At 50.3% G+C, this 16,691-nt stretch overlaps 1 protein-coding gene across 3 annotated transcripts in view; it reads left to right on the top strand.

The window, feature by feature from the left end:
* Positions 1-16,691, top strand: part of AMOTL1 (angiomotin like 1) — a 98,393-nt gene that overhangs the window by 68,666 nt on the left and 13,036 nt on the right. For all 3 annotated transcript variants that reach the window (XM_075546470.1, XM_075546471.1, XM_075546472.1), the window contains 3 exons: positions 3,066-3,211; positions 7,296-7,445; positions 13,056-13,246. In XM_075546470.1, coding sequence (XP_075402585.1) covers positions 3,066-3,211; positions 7,296-7,445; positions 13,056-13,246 — 487 coding nt within the window. The remainder of the gene's footprint in view (positions 1-3,065; positions 3,212-7,295; positions 7,446-13,055; positions 13,247-16,691) is intronic.

Below are 16,691 nucleotides of genomic sequence, written 5' to 3' on the forward strand. Positions count from 1 at the left end.
CAGGTGCCGGCACGTGTGTTTCATGAGGATTTGCTAACTTAATGTGACTGTAGAAGGCAGTAACGGGTGAATGGCCGGAACCACTGTCGTGTGCTGGCGTAGCTGCCAGCCAGGCGTTAGGTCTGTGTGTGCCCTCGCGCACGTTGCTGGGTAGATTGAGGGGATTGGAGCGCAGCGTGTGAGTGGGGCGGGCACTGGGAGGTCTGTGTCTAAGGACCCTTACTTTCAATGTTGCTGCGATTATCGCGGCAGTTAGGAGAGCGTGTTGTGTCGAAGTCTGACAACCAGCTTCCCTCATCCACCCCTCTGATAATGAAGCTCGTTTCCCTGACATGCAGTGAGGGAGTTAAAGTTTATTGTGCCAACCTGGCCGATAAACACATGAGGGGTTAATTGAGGGACGGGGGGATAAATGGCTCCGTGAGCTTCGCCTTTCTAGTTCTCGGGTCTCTTGCTTTCTGATGGTTGGACCAGGGTGCAGGTGCCTTAGCCAGTTCCCTGGTTCAGCTGGCAAATCTCACTTCCTGAAAGACATCCCTGAGGAGAAGCCACATGAACCTACCCTGATGCAGCCCTGGGTGCTGGAGCAGCCGTGTGGAGACCCCTGCCAGCACTGAGACACTTACATACTCACTGATTTGGCTTTCCTCCTGCAGTCGGCATCATTGCGTCTGTTTTGTGAGATGGGGGAGGACTTTTTAGATTGGTGTTTGACATATGGGTTAATGTTGGACCTGTAGGCTTGGGCAGCACTGGATTGGGATTTTTTTTTTTTTAACAATTTATTGGGGCTGATACAATTCTTTTCACAGTTCATACATATACATACATCAATTGTATAAAGCACATCTGTACAGTCTTTGCCCTAATCATTTTTTTCTCTTTTCTTCTTTTACATTTTATTAGGGACTCATACAACTCTTACCACAATCCATACATATACATACATCAATTGTATAAAGCACATCCATACATTCCCTACCCCAATCATTCTCAAGACATTTGCTCTCCACTTAAGCCCCTTGCATCAGGTCCTCTTTCCCCCCCCCCTCCCTCCCCATTCCCCCCTCCCTCATATGCCCTTGGTAATTTATACATCGTTATTTTGTCATATCTTGCCCTATCCGGAGTCTCCCTTCCCCCCTTCTCTGCTGTCCCTCTCCCAGGGAAGAGGTCACATGTGGATCCTTGTAATCAGTTCCCCCTTTCCAACCCACTCACCCTCCACTCTCCCAGCATCGTCCCTCACACCCTTGGTCCTGAAGGTATCATCCACCCTGGATTCCCTGTACCTCCAACCCTCATATGCACCAGTGTACAGCCTCTGTCCTATCCAGCCCTGCAAGGTAGAATTCGGATCATGGTAGTTGGGGGGAGGAAGCATCCAGGATCTGGGGGAAAGCTGTGTTCTTCATCGATACTACCTCACACCCTAATTAACCCATCTCCTCTCCTAAACCCCTCTATGAGGGGATCTCCATTGGTCGACACTTGGGCCTTGGGTCTCCACTCTGCACTTCCCCCTTCATTTAATATGATATATATATACATATATACACATACATATATACATATACACATACATACACACACTTATATCTTTTTTTTTTTGCATGATGCCTTATACCTGGTCCCTTGGGCACCTTGTGATCGCACTGGCCGGTGTGCTTCTTCCATGTGGGCTTATTTGCTTCTGAGCTTGATGGCCGCTTGTTCACCTTCAAGCCTTTAAGACCCCAGACACTATCTCTTTTGATAGCCGGGCACCATCAGTTTTCTTCACCACATTTGCTTATGCACCCATTTGTCTTCAGCGATCCTATCATGGAGGTGTGCAGTCAATGATATGATTTTTTGTTCTTTGATGCCTGGTAACTGATCCCTTTGGGACCACTTGATCACACAGGCTGGTGTGTTCTTCCATGTGGACTTTGTTGCTTCTGAGCTAGATGGCCGCTTGTTTATCTTCAAGCCTTTAAGACCCCAGTCACTATCTCTTTTGATAGCCGGGCACCATCAGCTTTCTTCACCACATTTACTTGTTCACCCACTTTGGCTCCAGCCGGGGATGTTTTCTTAATGTGCATTTAAGCTTTATATAAAACTCTCCTACATGAGTTTCTGTGGATTGGTTTCACTAATGTACCCAGGCTAACACACGCAGATCCTCCTTTTAATTGTGATGGCTGCAGCTTGTGCCGTCGTGGGGTTTGCAGTTGTTCCTTGAACGAGTCCCACGAAGCTCCCTCAGGCTTACCAGATTGTAAACAACTCATCGCTGTGATTGTCTCGTGTCGCTTGAAAAAGAACATTTATTGTTTTTGTAGCCGGAAAACGGTTCTCTCAATCTCTTTTTTATTAAAGCCCGTTTCAGCCCGGTTATGCTGAAAACGTGGGTACGCACGTGACGGGGAGGGGGGTGCAGCAGCGCCTGAGCGCATGCTGGCCGGTGGGTCCCGGGCAGATGCAGACGGGACCACCATCGGCTATGCTGTTGCCGAATGAGACTGAAGTCCGTTTGCTGACTCCAAAGCATGCGACACTGGCCCTTCCCCATCTTGACCCAGACCAGGAAGAGATGTGGGCTGGGAAGAGGATCCAGCCAGAGGTCAGAGGCCGGTGTTGAAGTGCCCCTCGGCTGGTTAGCCGTGGACAGAGCTGATCCTCCAGACCCTGGCTCATTTCCCCGATGAGTGAGATGAGGATGGTGGTGACGGTGATGATGGTCCTCTGCTCCCTCCGCATTTTCGGAAGATGGGCAGTGGGAAAGGTTGTGAGCAGAAAATGAGATTCATTGTGAAGCTCTCAAATAACCGCTGTACAGAAGTGACTTACTGTGACTGGAGTTACCAGTTCTCTTCCTGTCTGAGCTGTGGCCCAGAATGTTAACAGTGGTTTTTTAAGAAAATCCTTACCTCACACACCACCACGTAAGAGGGAGCAAAAGCAGTAATTCATTTATTTACGTTTGTTTTCTTAGCCCTCATCCGCCATCAACAGGCCGTGCGCCCAGAGGTTGAGCCCTTTCTGATAGAGGTGTGGTTTCCTTCTTGTCTCCCTTCCAGACAAAGAATTCTTGAAGGAGAAGGAGAAGTTGGAGATGGAGTTGGTGGCCATGCGGACTGCGAGTGAGGACCACCGGCGGCACATCGAGATCCTGGACCAGGCACTGGGCAATGCCCAGGCCAAGGTCATCAAGCTGGAAGAGGAGGTGAGACCAGGCAGAAGCCAGTGTGCCTGCAGGCCTCAAACCAGAGTCCGTTCCAAGGAGCTTCGAGATGGGCAAGGATCAGGGCTACTCCCAAATGAATATGAGTCAAAACACAGTTCCAGCCAGCAGAGAGCTTCCCCCAGCCCACCGTTTGGTGAGGGAGTAAATGGAAGGACTGGATGCCAAAGGTGCCTGTGGGCAGAAAGAGAGCAACTTCTCCCCGGCATGTTCCATGGCTGTGTCTGAGCTCTCGTTGCACAGGGAAAGGCCAGGCTCGACATCTTCTGGTGGAGGTGCAGTGGGGCCGGTGGCCTTCTGCAGACCTGCATCCACTTTCCAGACGTGGTCTTCTCAGCCATGCTGGGTCAACCCCTATCCTGGAAATTTCAGTTTTCCACGAGCTCATGGTTTCTAGCAAAACCAGCTCTTTAGATGATTAAGATTCTCAATGTAGACTTTTGCTCGTAGAGTTGACGGTAGAATTCGAACGGTCATTTTCTGAGGCCCCACATCAAGGATTCGGGCTGCAGGTGCAGTGGGAGAAAAAGGGGGGGGGGGGCGCGTTACTCTTGTGCTGCTCTGGGGGGCGGCCCTGAGCACGATGCGTTGTAGAAAGAAGAGAGTCCGAGTCTCCAAAAGCCTTAACTGAGATTGTCAGTGTCAAGTCCTCCTGACTCTGAGCACTAGCCTGCCTCAGCAAACGTCAAGGACAAAGTGCCCAAGGAGAACATCAGCACAGGAGCGCCTTGTTCTTTAGAAGCTTGTTAGCCCCCCAAGTCCTGTGTGGAAGGTACAGTTTTAACGACTCACCCTTGGAATGACCCCCAAGTAGCTTTTTTTTTTTGTAACTAAGGAACTCATTTGCCACAGAAAACGACCCGAGGCCTTGAGCGGAGGACACCTGCTTTGGGAAAGGGAGACCAGGACAACTTGTTGTTGCCATTGAAGTCATTTCTTGAGGCTAAGAACAAATTTTAAAAATTGTTTTAACTCCCTTAGTTTTAATATTTCTGTCGAGTACAGATCAGTCGTGAGCTCCTTTGAAGACAGGTTCCTTAGAACCGGCATTATCAGTTTTCCTATGACAACGCCCTGCCATTGTAGTTAGGTCAGATCTTTGTCGAGTGTAGCCTCTCTAAAGCATCTCTCATGTAGCTGGTTTCCAGACTCGTTCCTGGCCCTTCCTAGGGTGTCTTGAAGAGTCTGAATCCAATCCCAGTGGTTTCCATTGGGTTAGGTACCCTAACTTACCAGGGTAGGGAAGAACTTGAGCTTCATGGGAGGGCCAGCCAGGGTCTTGTAAATTAGAATCTTGGCTCTAAGACAGTCTACTTTCTCATCTCTAAAGTGGAGATAATACAAGGACCTTACCTCCTACTATTATTCGGAGAATTAAATGAGATAAAACAACTAAAGCACATAATTTTTAAAAATCTGCAGCCCATAGTACGGATCCCGACCCATAACCACCGTATAAGACAGTGGAACTGCTTCCAATGCTGTAGTCCTTACTGAAGTAGACTGCCTCATCTTCTCCTCCCAAGGAGCGAATTTGAACTCCCAGCCTTCCAGTGAGCAGCCGAGCCCTTTACCATTGAGCCCCCAGTGCTCTTCCCCTGGCATTGCTCCAGATAAATTGACTATTAGAATCGTGGTTACTGCTAATCATCCTCGCCACTCTACGAGCTAGCTCGTTCAGAGCTAAATGAGACGAATCGTGCCTTCAAGGAAATCGTACTTAATTCATTCCCATGGTGAAGACTTCCTGAGTATCCACCAGATGCCTGGAAGTGTTCCAGACACTGGGGACCTAGCAGGGGACAAGGGACAAAAGAGACGTCTGCATCCTGGTGGAGGCACTTCCAGAAAACCAGTCCAGGGTCACACCTGCTCAGTGCCACACGAATATGCTCAGAAAGCTTGGCTGAGATGCAGCCTGCAGCACAGAGACCTTCACCTAGCAGGTCCTCAGCTCTCAGTCAAGTTCAACTGCAGAGTCAAACGCACAGTGATGCTCAGGGGCAGATGAAGACGCATCCAAGAGCAGGCTTGGAGAAGACTGACGTCACTGTGCCGCCTTGAGAGCCCCGAAGAAGCCGTCATCCAAACCAGCAGCACTGGGTAGGAATTAGACGCAGCCTATGGAACTGTCTGTTAAGTCAGGAGCCTCGCCGGGCAGCAGCTCTTCCATCAGCGGCACGCCCCAGCGTGCTCCGATTGCCACGGCTGAGCACCGGATCTGAGTCACTTGCAAGGCATCTGCCCCGCCAGGTGCAGAAGGACAGGAAGTCGCCCCTGAGGATCAGTTCATGTCAATGCCTCAGCATGCTTTTCTGCCACCAGCTAGTTCCCAGAAAGGTGAAAATATGCCCAGGACTCATCATTGTGAGCCAGTCATCTAATTGGACTAAAACAGTCTGTGGTGACAGGTTTGAGCTCATTGGTCCAACCTTACATTCCTATCGGATAAGACATTGACCCAATCATTTAACCTTAATTTCCCTTTCCTCAGCCATTGTGCTGTTGGAGTGTCCACTTCCTTCCTGTCTCTTCAACAAAGCTGTCACCTGCTGACTTGTAAATGGCTTTGAGATCTTTAGAGGGAAAATAACCCCATGCATATCTCTAGTAAGACACAGTTGTACTTCTTCACACATGCATAGATGGATATGATTGTAGGTAGGCGTCGCATACCTAACTTCTCTCTTATACCGGTCATTTATATTTAGTATAGAGATTTTGAAGGCACTCCAGGGGTCCTGTGGAGCTGCTAATGGCAAGGCCACCAGTTCACACCCACCAGCCTTTCCTCAGGAGGCTATCCGCCCCCAAAAAGATGGACAGTTTCAGAAACGTTACATAGAGTCACTTGATGGCCTTGAATTTGAGTAGAATTTTTGATAGAAAATTTGAAAAACACACCAAAAAACCTGTGGCTCATGCTATGTTTATTTTATGCTTACATAATGGGCAAACTTTTGATTCTGGATTCTTCATTTAACATCATAGAGTAAGCATCTCCTCTTTATTAATCGCATTTCCAATTTAGTTATTAATCTGTGTGTTTGGCTGGGTTGATTAGAGAAACAAATCCAGAAACACTCATAAATTTATAAGAAATAACTTTATATCAAAGAACAATTGTGTATTAAGAAAACATCCCAGCCTAGATCAAGTCCATAAGTCCAATGTTAGCCCACAAGTCTGATATTAGTCCATAAATCCTACTTTGGACTCACACAGCCACATGCAATGATGCAGAATGCAGGAAGATCACAGGCCGGTGGGTGCACAGTCTTGTAGATCCAGTGGCGGTGGATGCATTTCCAAGGCTCCGGTTGCCATCAGCATGGCTCAAAGTGGTTCATCAGCAGGAAGGTGAAGCAGAGAGAGGGGCTCTTGCAGGTCTCAGCAAATCACTCTGTGGTTTGTCAACAGGAAGACAAGGGTAGAGAGTATGCAGCTGCCTCCAGGGAGAAAGAGAGCAAGTTCCTAGAATCCTCATGAGAAGGTCATGCCTAGAAGGCATCATCAAGCTGTGACTTGATTGACAGGCTGGACTTCACCCCTACACTATTTATCAAGTTGACATGAAAGTATGTAATGACCACAAGCAGTAACCTAAGCATTGAGCTGAAAAAAAACAACAACAACAAAACTCAGAGCCATCGAGTTGATACTGACTCATAGAAACCCTATAGGACAGGGTAAAACAGCCCCTGCAGCTTTCTGAGACTGTAACTCTTTATGGGAGTAGAATGTTCCATCTTTCTCCTGCAGAGCAGCTGATGGTCTCAAACTGCTGGCCTTGAGGTTAGCAGCCCCATGGCTAGCCCCTGTGCCACCAGGGCTCCTGGCACTGAGCTCAGAACTGTGTAAGACAAATTACCAAAAGTCAGTTCCCTAGGAAATCTTCGATTCCAAGCATCCTGGCCACTGGAAGCATAGTCCATGACTCTTTGGCCCCAGCACCCTTGAGAGATGGGGGTTGAATGGGGACACGCCCGAGCACTTCCAGCTAATACCGACCCCTGCTTCCACTGGTCAGTAAGCTCTGTGCTCTTTCTCCCTCTTCACTGTTCAGCTGCGAGAGAAGCAGGTGTACGTGGAGAAAGTTGAGAAGCTGCAGCAGGCCCTGACCCAACTGCAGTCTGCATGTGAGAAGCGAGAGCAGATGGAGCGGAGGCTGCGAACCTGGCTGGAGAGGGAGCTGGATGCCCTGAGAACCCAGCAGGTAAGAGCTGGCGGAGCTCACTGACAACAAACCAGACAAGTTCACCGGCAGTCATCTGGATGCCTGCCATGGACCAGACCCGGTATGCTGTGCCGAGGTCCAAGACAAATCTCTACCCTCGGGAGCCGTCACACATCAGCAGAGTCCACTCACTGTGGACTGACCAGCGTCTTCACAGACAGGAGGTTACAGCTGACTGGAGGGAGGGGGAACAAAGCTTCAGATGACGTCACAGAGGAAGGCTTTGGAGCTGGACTAAAGAAGAGGAATTGGTTGGGCACCTGGGAGGAAGGACAGGAGAGGGAGAGGATGTGTGAAGGAGGGAGGTGTGCAACTGCCCGGCAGGTCCAGGACAAATGGGTGCAGTAATCCAGGGCATGTGGGGACCCGGTGGGGTGGGTGGCTAGGAGGCAGAGGCCAGTGTGGAGGGAATCGGTCAAGTTGAGAGATTGGACTAAGAGACTCTTAAGCTGAGAGCAGCGTGGTATAAAGGATCGATGAAGGAGCCCTCTGGTGGTATCAGAGAACATTCTAGAGCGGGTACTGCCTGCTGACATTTTAAGGGGGCTGCAAAAGCAGACACCTACACTTTATCTTGCATTCGTTTTAAATCACCAGAGGGGCACTGAGTCATTTTTTTTTCTGTGACAGGGTGGTAGGCCAAATCTGCTTGGGAACCTACAGTGGTCTAGATGGGCAGATGTTGGGTGGGGAAGTTCCTCCGCCCAGAGCTGCAGGTATAGTGGGTCTCTATGAAGGAGGTGAACTGAAGAGTCCCTGAAGCTGTGTCTCACTATCACTTCAATGGCAGTGGGTTTGGTTTGGCCTTTTTTAATGGGGTAAAGGGAGCCCCTGGAGATGCTAAGAGGTCATGCTCTGGACTGCCAGCTGAGACCTTGGACATTCGGAATCACCCAAAACCATCTGGAAAGTAAGGGCTGGCCATCTGCTTTTGAAAACCCGCACCATGGACCCAGTACTGGGCAGTGATCCTCTGACACACGTGGGCGCACCCTGAGCCAGCTGACCTGGCAGCAACTGGTCCACCGGAAGGGGAAGGGGGTGAAATTCCTAAGACATGAAGGATAGTGCGGTTTCAGAGTGAAGGAGAGGAAGGGGTTCAGGGAAACCCTTGGAAATTATACTGGCCGTAAGCTATTTTTCCTGCCTCTCCTGTCCCGGTCATAGCTCTTATTGTAACTCAGAAATGAATAAATGCCCAGAAAAGAAGACCAGGCTTACAGTTGGCTAGAGACTGGTGGGACCCCCCCTTCCCCAAGACTATAGTTCTCAGTCAGGTCCGTAAATGAACCCCCTCCACGGCTCCATTCTCAGCCCCACATGAGACAGGTCTATAAGCAGAGCAGTGATACCAGGAAGGTGTGCATGCCTTAGAGGTCAAAGGGGCAGCATTTCCCCAAGAACAAAGTTCAGAAGGGCCAGGAAAGGAGACAGAAAGCACAGGGAGGAAGTGACGCCGCATTGTGGGATCGCAGTCAGCATGAAGCAAAATGCATATGAGTGGTTGAATGGAAACCTGCCCTGTAAGCCTTCACTCAAACATAAGAGAAAGTTTTTTAAAGGGCAGGGAGGGGTGAGGGGAGAAGTCGCCCCAGTTCAGGAGCCGTGTGTGCCTGCTTCAGCAAGGGAAGTCCTGCCTGGGCTCGCGTGAGCCTGGCCTGGGACGTCGCCAGAGGATGTGGGGCAGTTCTGCGGGGCTGATGAAGGGTGGGTGTGCTCCGCGTGGGACATTTAGGGAAGCACCAGCAGGGCTCCATGGAATAGCCTCTGGATCACGGCATAGTGGTCGTGGTCGAAGCGCATGGGGAGCCCACGCCGGGCCAGAGCAGCCACCAAGGTTTCACCGCCCAGCCAGTGGACAGGAGTGGTCCGTGAGATTGCCCAGGGAACTGTGACTCCAACCCCATCCTCCCGCCATCTCCGCTCAGTTGGTGCCGTATAAAGGAAGGTAGCTCTTCCTCTGCGCTTCGGATTCTCTTATAACCTGGGCCACCAAAGTGACTGCCACCCTTGCGCTGTGCTCAGTTCCTGAGACCGGGAGCTCCTCTCCCGGAGGGAGGGCTCCTGGTGCCCAGTCCAGTGCTGAGCACACAGCGATGCTCACAAGACAACACAGACCCAAGTTCTTTTCCACCCCACTCCACCCACGTTAGGAGACTTATTGTCACATCTTTTACTCAGAGTGCTGTGGAGCCCAATTCGACTCATTGTCCTCTTTCTGTGTCAAGAATTGCATCGTCAGAATCCCTTGAAACGCCGTGTTGCGCACCCACAGAGCCACCAACCAGCAGGCGGGGTTCAGTCCCCCAGGGGCGCATGGGCATTTCAGAGTGGGCTCATGTGGGTCAGTAGCTTTGCAGGGGAGGTGCGCTCGGGAGCGGACAGCTGATAGCCAGCCTTGCTGTTTGCAGCTGGCGCAGACTCAGGAGGAGAGGATGGTCTTAGGTTAAACCAAGCTTTGATGCTGAGCATTTCCTTAAAAGGTCACTGCAGTTTTGATATGTGCTGCGAATATTAACCTGTGCCTGGGATGGGGAATATGCTTGGAGACCGTTCCTGATACTCTCTCTTCCCTGCTCATCAGAAAGATGGCTGTGTTTCTTTCCTCTCATGCTTGTTTATTTTCTAATGTTCTTAGTGAGCCCACGTTATTTTATGGCCAGAAAAGCTGAAAATGTAACTTCCCACCAAGAGAAAAATAAATTACCCTAAGTCTTGCATGACTAGTTTTACAAGGGCTGAGTTTGGCCAAATTCAAGTCCACCTGGATTCCAGATGTGGATCCAGAAACCCAGCACAGCGGTCCCAGGAAAGGGTGCCTCACCCAGCCCAGCCTGTATCTGCCGGCCGTGTCTTGGCCCCAGCAGGAGCAGGCTTCCGGAGGCTTCCTTCCGCCCCATACACCACGCCCTGCTCTTTGCCGTGTGCTGATGAGGGATCTGCCCACCCCAAGCTCCCCCAGAGGGCATGCTGAAGCAGAACCCTCCTCTCCACCCACCAGCCACCATGGTCGAAGACCACACTGCCTAGACGTAACCCCTGGGCGTGATTCCGAACAGATGTGGGAGAGAGTAGCTCAGAGCACTCAATTCACGGCCCTTCAGAGTGAAACCAGGGCGCTTCTCCTCCACTTACCCACCCTCTGTCCTCTAGAGCCTCCGAGTGAGCTCTTTACTCCTGCGAGGTGCCCCGGAACCATCCCCAGGGGTTGGTAGACTGGAGATGAGCAGAGGGGGCTCAGGGTCTGGCCAGCTCGCATGGAATCTCAACTCCTACGGAAAAAGGACTTGGACAAGGAATCGTCCTGAAGAGCCTCTGCTTCCTTGTCTACAAAATGGGGGTGATGAATTGAATCCACTCCACTCATGTACATTTAACTAGGAAAACCTACGTGAAGTGGCCCTGCCTGGCTCCTGAAAAATGATGAAGATGGAGTAGCTGTCCATTGTCCTTAGTATTGTCCCCTTCAGCGACACCTGGCTGCTCGGGCGCTCTCGGAACCCTTTCCCAAGTTCTCCCTTTACCCCATCATTCCCAGTCCCGCTGAAAGGAAGGTGACCACAGCAGTCCAGCAGCTTTGAAGAATTGGGGCGGGGGTGGGTGGGGGTGGAGAGGGTTGTGGGCCAGGCCAGGCCAGGTAGGGCTAGCAGGGAAGAGGAGCCCTCAGCTAACATGTCACTATAAATCAGTTTTTCTCTACGGGGCTGGTGAAGTGTAGTACTTCGGTGAAAGAGAAATAAATAAAAGGAAGTGTCTTCTAGCGGTCCAGTATCTCACAGCCGCTTGTGAGCACACTGATTTTTCTCTGTATCATTACCCCCTTGTACAAAGGGGCTTCAGACCATTTGTGGGAAAATTTTGTTATCTTTCGGTCCCATGTCTCAGTGGACTAGGTCCATGCGTGCTCAGTCAGGATTTGCCCCTCACTGGATGGGCTAAGTCGCTGCTATGCTGACTGACCCTCAGGCTGTGTTCCTGGCTTGTCTCCTGGCCAGTGGGCCGAGTTGTAGATTGAATGTTGAAGTCACTCCTCATGGCCTGCATCAGGGCCCTGTGAGGACCTGTGGTTTTATGGGAGGTCAAGCAGATCTTGCAAACATCAGTCAGCTTTTATGGCATCGCAAGGCTTCCAGGAGTAGCTGACGAGTGTAGCCGGGGCAGAGGAAGCTTTTTCTTGGAAATTTCCCAAAAATCTAGGAGCCGCTCACCTTGGTGGACTGGTTCCCTTGCCTCGTGCCTGAGTCCGAGGGCCTGGCCAGGTGGGTGCAGTGATTTCCTGCACAGGTGAGATCAGGACAGGTGCATGCCTTCCATATATTCCTGTCCAATTTTTAAAAGGTGCATATGGCCAAATAATCCTAACAGCTGGAGGCTCTACTGCGAATGCCATTATATTAGAACACAGTGGAAGGCCTGCCCCTGGCCTGGGAAACAGGAAGGGAAAGTGTGTCCCCGGATGGAAAACACCTGTGAAGAAATCACTCCTGATGAGTACCAAGGAACCTGACTTACACTGGGACCAGGCTCCTTAAGACAGCCCATCACCACCTCTGGATTGAAGTCGGAACCGATTCAAAACCTTTAGACCTCTGTTTAGAGGAAAGTCTATATCTGAATTTTTTTTAAAAAAAAATCCAAACTCTCACTATCCCCCAACAGAGAGCAGTTTGTAGAAGATCCTAGAACAAACCAGACCTTGCTGTGGAGAGCATTCCAACTCCTGGCAGCCCCACTTCCTCTTGTACAGAGCGTGGTTGGAGAGCCAGGCAGACTGGTTGGACTAGCAAGGTCTCTGAACTCTAGTTCTCTCATGTGAAATTGGGGTGATGCCATCTGCTCGGTGGCGTTTCAGTGAGAATTAAATGAGAGAGGACTTTGGGACTGGCTTGGCTTGGTGTTGGGACCCACGGAGTTCCTGTACATGCACAGGGGACAGGGAGGCAGTGCTCAGGGGTGGTGTGGACGGTGGACTGCCCTGTGTGGGTGAACCATTGTTCCAGGTGCCTGAGGTCCGTAACAAGAGACCACAATGCGAGGGGCTTTAAGGAACAGGCGCCATTTCTCCTAGTTCTGGAAGCCAGGGTCTGCACTCCGGACACCAAGAGGACTATGTCCCACTCTGTCAGCCCTCCGGGAAGACCCTACTGTCAGCTTCTGCCAGCTCCAGCCAGTCCTCGGTTTATCCTCACCTCGGCATCGCCTTCCTCCTCTGTGTGTCTTTCACCCAGCCTGGTTGCCCCTTTGATAAGACATGACTCATAAGCAATTAGGACTGGGACCCCCCACCCCAGTGCTTTCTGACATGAACACATTGACCTAGCGGGTTACAGCTGCAGCAAAAGACCCTCTTTCCCCAAACAAGGTCAGACGTACAGGGATGGGGGTTAAGACACCCCTTTCACATCATAACAGCCATGAACTCTGTGTGTGTGTGTGTGTGTGTGTGTGTGTGTGTGTGTGTGTGTGAGAGAGAGAGAGAGAGAGAGAGAGAGAGAGAGAGAGAGAGAGAGAGGTGGGGAGGGGAGGGGTTTATAGGTCCACCTTATGGCGCCCATTTTGAACATCGGGATGTGGTTTCTACTTGTTCAGAAGCATGGCAATGGCCAGCCGTCCAGCATGCCAGAGTACAACGCGCCGGCCCTGCTGGAGCTGGTGAGGGAGAAGGAGGAGCGGATCCTGGCGCTAGAGGCCGACATGACCAAGTGGGAGCAGAAGTACCTGGAGGAGAGCACCATCCGGCACTTCGCCATGAACGCCGCAGCCACGGCTGCAGCCGAGAGGTGAGACTGCTGCTGTCATCCCCTGGGGAGGGAGGGAGGAAGGTCGGTACAGATGTAATCAATCATGCTGCTGATGGGAGGGCGAGATGGTGTCACATTTCTGGAGGGTCGTTTGACAAGACGTACCCCGACTCTAGCTCCACAATTTGCGTCTGGGCCCTTAAGGAAAGGGTTATATAAACACCTAGAAGTTCATGCTCCCAGACGTGCATTCCAGGGCTGTTGACAGTAATCCATACATTAGACACCACCGAAGGGCCAACCGCAGAGGGGTCATTCGGTAACGTCCACACGTAGTAATATCCTGAACAAGCCTTTCTGACCAGCTACCTCCTGTGTGCAATGGGAATTACGATTCTTGACTGGTTACAAGCAGGGGACCCCACCCACATACGTCTGAGGGCCATGAAGCCCCCAGAGGAGCTGTAGGGTGCCACCTCGGACAGGTGACACCAAAACCAAAAACCAGAATCACTGCCATCAGGTCGATGCTGTCTCCAAGAGACCCTCTAGGGCAGGATAGAACTGCCCCTGTGAGTTTCCAAGACTGTTTATGGGAGTAGAAGGCCCCCTCTTCCTCCCGAGGAACCACTGGTGGTTTTGAACTGCCGACCTTGAGGATGACAGCCCCAAGTGTAACCACTGCACCACCGGGACATAGGAGCCTTTCTTTGTCACCTTTGCTTTAACACCCGTGGGTTTATCAGATTAAGTGTCCCCTTTTGGTCTGCAGGGCTCTGAGGGCATTGTGGGGACTGGAATGGAAGGCACACCAGTGGGAGAGTGACGGGGCTGAGGCATGCCCACTCCGGTGGGTGGGGTGCGACTTGGGAGTGGATAGAACCAGTCACCCACTGACACTGCTCTAGGCTCAGCCTTGTTTATCATCCTTCCTGCACGGGGAACGCGCCACCCTGCCGCAGAGAACAGGAGTCTCGTGGGATTTATCCAAACCTCCTGTTCGCCTGGTGTTGCTGGGTGCTGTGTTGTGTAGCCACGCCGTGTGGACGCGTGTGATGAGCAGGACTGCCCCATGGAGTCTTTAAGGGGTCACGTTTCACAGGAGCAGATTGCCGGGGGTCGGGGTGGGCCAGTACAGCCACCAGCGTTTTGGTTAATGGTCAAGTGCTTAACCCTTATACTGCCAGCACTCCTTTTATTCTCCCACCCTGTCCTGTTAGAGGCCCTGGCGGGGTGGGGGGGGGGGGAGGGTGGTAATAAGTGAGGCAGGATGGGGGCTGGATGGATGGGGGCTGGGTGAATGCTCTTTCTGCCATCCTTCCCTGTCTCCTCCCTTGCTTCCACATGGATGTGCTGAACACTGAATCACTCTGTGGAAGACTGCTCTCCCTGTTACATGCTCACTGCACCTTCCCACTCGGGGCAAAGAAAAGGTCAGCTCGTGTAGCTCTAACCTTCACGCTCTTTTCAAAGAACGCATCTCTCGAGACTCCCAGCGTTGCCAGGGGAGAGAACAGGGGACGAAAGCTGTTAGGGAAAGGTCGAACTTCGAAGCTCTTATCTAAATGCCAAATGACTCCAGACATAAATTGGTAAAAAGAACATCTCCAGCATTAGTTCTGTGGGGTTTTTTTTATCAAGTAATGCCTACTTCACATTTATTTTATTTTTTAAAATAATTTTACTGGGGCCTCTTAATATCTCTTATCACAATCCATATATACATCCATCGTGTCAAGCACATTTGTACATATGTTGCCATCATCACTTTCAAAACTTTCTTTCTACTTGAGCCCTTGATATGAGCTCCTCATTTCCCCCCTCCCCCACCTTCCCTCACTCATGAACCCTTGATAATTTATAAATCCCCCCCCCCGCATGTCTCACATGGACTGCTGTCTCCCTTCACCCACTTTTCTGTTGTCCACCCCCCTAGGAAAAGGTTATATGTAGATGATTTTGATCGGTTTCCCCTTTCCCTCCTGGTATCTCTATTCCCATTATTGGTCTGGAGGGGTTTATCTGTCCTGGATTTCCTGTGTTGCAAGCTCTTAGCAGTATACATACTCTGGTCTAGTCAGATTTGTAGGGTAGAATTGAGGTCATGATAGTTGGGGTGGGGGGTGAGCATTAAAGAAAGTACTGGAGGAAAGTTGTGTGTTTCATCAGTGCTATACTGCATTCTGACTAACTGGTCTCCTCCTTGTGACCCTTCTGTCAGGGGATGTCCAATTGCCTACAGATGAGCTTTGGGTCTGCACTCCACGCTTACCCTCATTCACAACGATATGGTTTTTTGGTCTGGGTCTTTAATGTGTTAAGTATTAAGATAGCAGATGGACTCTGGGCCTCGACTCAAGAACTCTCTCAACACAAGAACACTTTGTTCTAATAATCCACCATTCTGTGATGCTCACCTTCCCGACAAAATTTCTGAAGACAAAATAGGTGTATAAGCAAATGTGGTGAAGAAAGCTGATGGTGCCCGGCTATCAAAAGATATAGCGTCTGGGGTCTTAAAGACTTGAAGACAAACAAGCGGCCATTAGCTGAGAAGCAACAAAGCCCACATGGAAGAAGCACACCAGCCTGTATAATCATGAGGTGTTGATGGGATCAGGTATCAGGCATCAAAGACTCAGAACTTCACATTTATAAGCAGGGATTTGAGGCAAGTAATTTTTGTACATCAGTTGGTTTTGCTATCTTTGGGCATCTTGGAGCTGTTTACCTGAATCCTAAGGGGTTTGGGCTATTTTATGTTTGTGGAAGATTTGATAACATTTTGCAGATTTCAAAGCAATGCAAATTTTTTTTCTTCCAGTTTGTACATTCACTTTTCTAGTTTTCTCCAGTTCTTACTGTCATTTTTTGGCATTACAAACAAAATTTTAAATGTGTCACTAAGGGAATTCTTTAAAAGTAGTAGTTGAAAATGAATTAGTTCAAAATGAGTGCTTCTAGCAATCAATTCCTATTTTGATGGGGTTTTTGCACCTTTGAGAGAATTTATAATTTTGTAAGCCTATTTAAAGCACTTTGGTTGCTTTCTGCATTGTTTGGCTATATGATTTCTTTACAGCCATACCAAAAACAAAACCTACCACCATTAAGTCGATTCTGAATCATCGTGGTCTTTTATGGGGCTCCTGAGACTGTGAATCTTTATGGGAGCAAACACTTCCATCTTTCTTCCACAGAGTGGGTGGTGGGCTTGGACCACCGACTTTTAAGTTAGCAGTCCAGTGCCTAACCCCCAGGGCCCAGCCCTGCTGTGTTCAGCTGTAACTGCTTCCTTGGGCCACATTCTCACATGTCACGCTTGATGGTTTGTTTACCTCCATGCATTTTAGCTGAGGCCTCTTTCACGAAGGCAGACAGGGCCTCCAGGACTGTATTCTACTGATGAAGGGCGGTAGTCTAATGATGAAGGACTGTGGTCTAATGAGGAAGGGCGGTAGTCTACTGATGAAGGAATGAGAGC

The sequence above is a fragment of the Tenrec ecaudatus genome, chromosome 4 (assembly GCF_050624435.1).
Source record: "Tenrec ecaudatus isolate mTenEca1 chromosome 4, mTenEca1.hap1, whole genome shotgun sequence".
Lineage (NCBI taxonomy): Eukaryota > Metazoa > Chordata > Mammalia > Afrosoricida > Tenrecidae > Tenrec > Tenrec ecaudatus.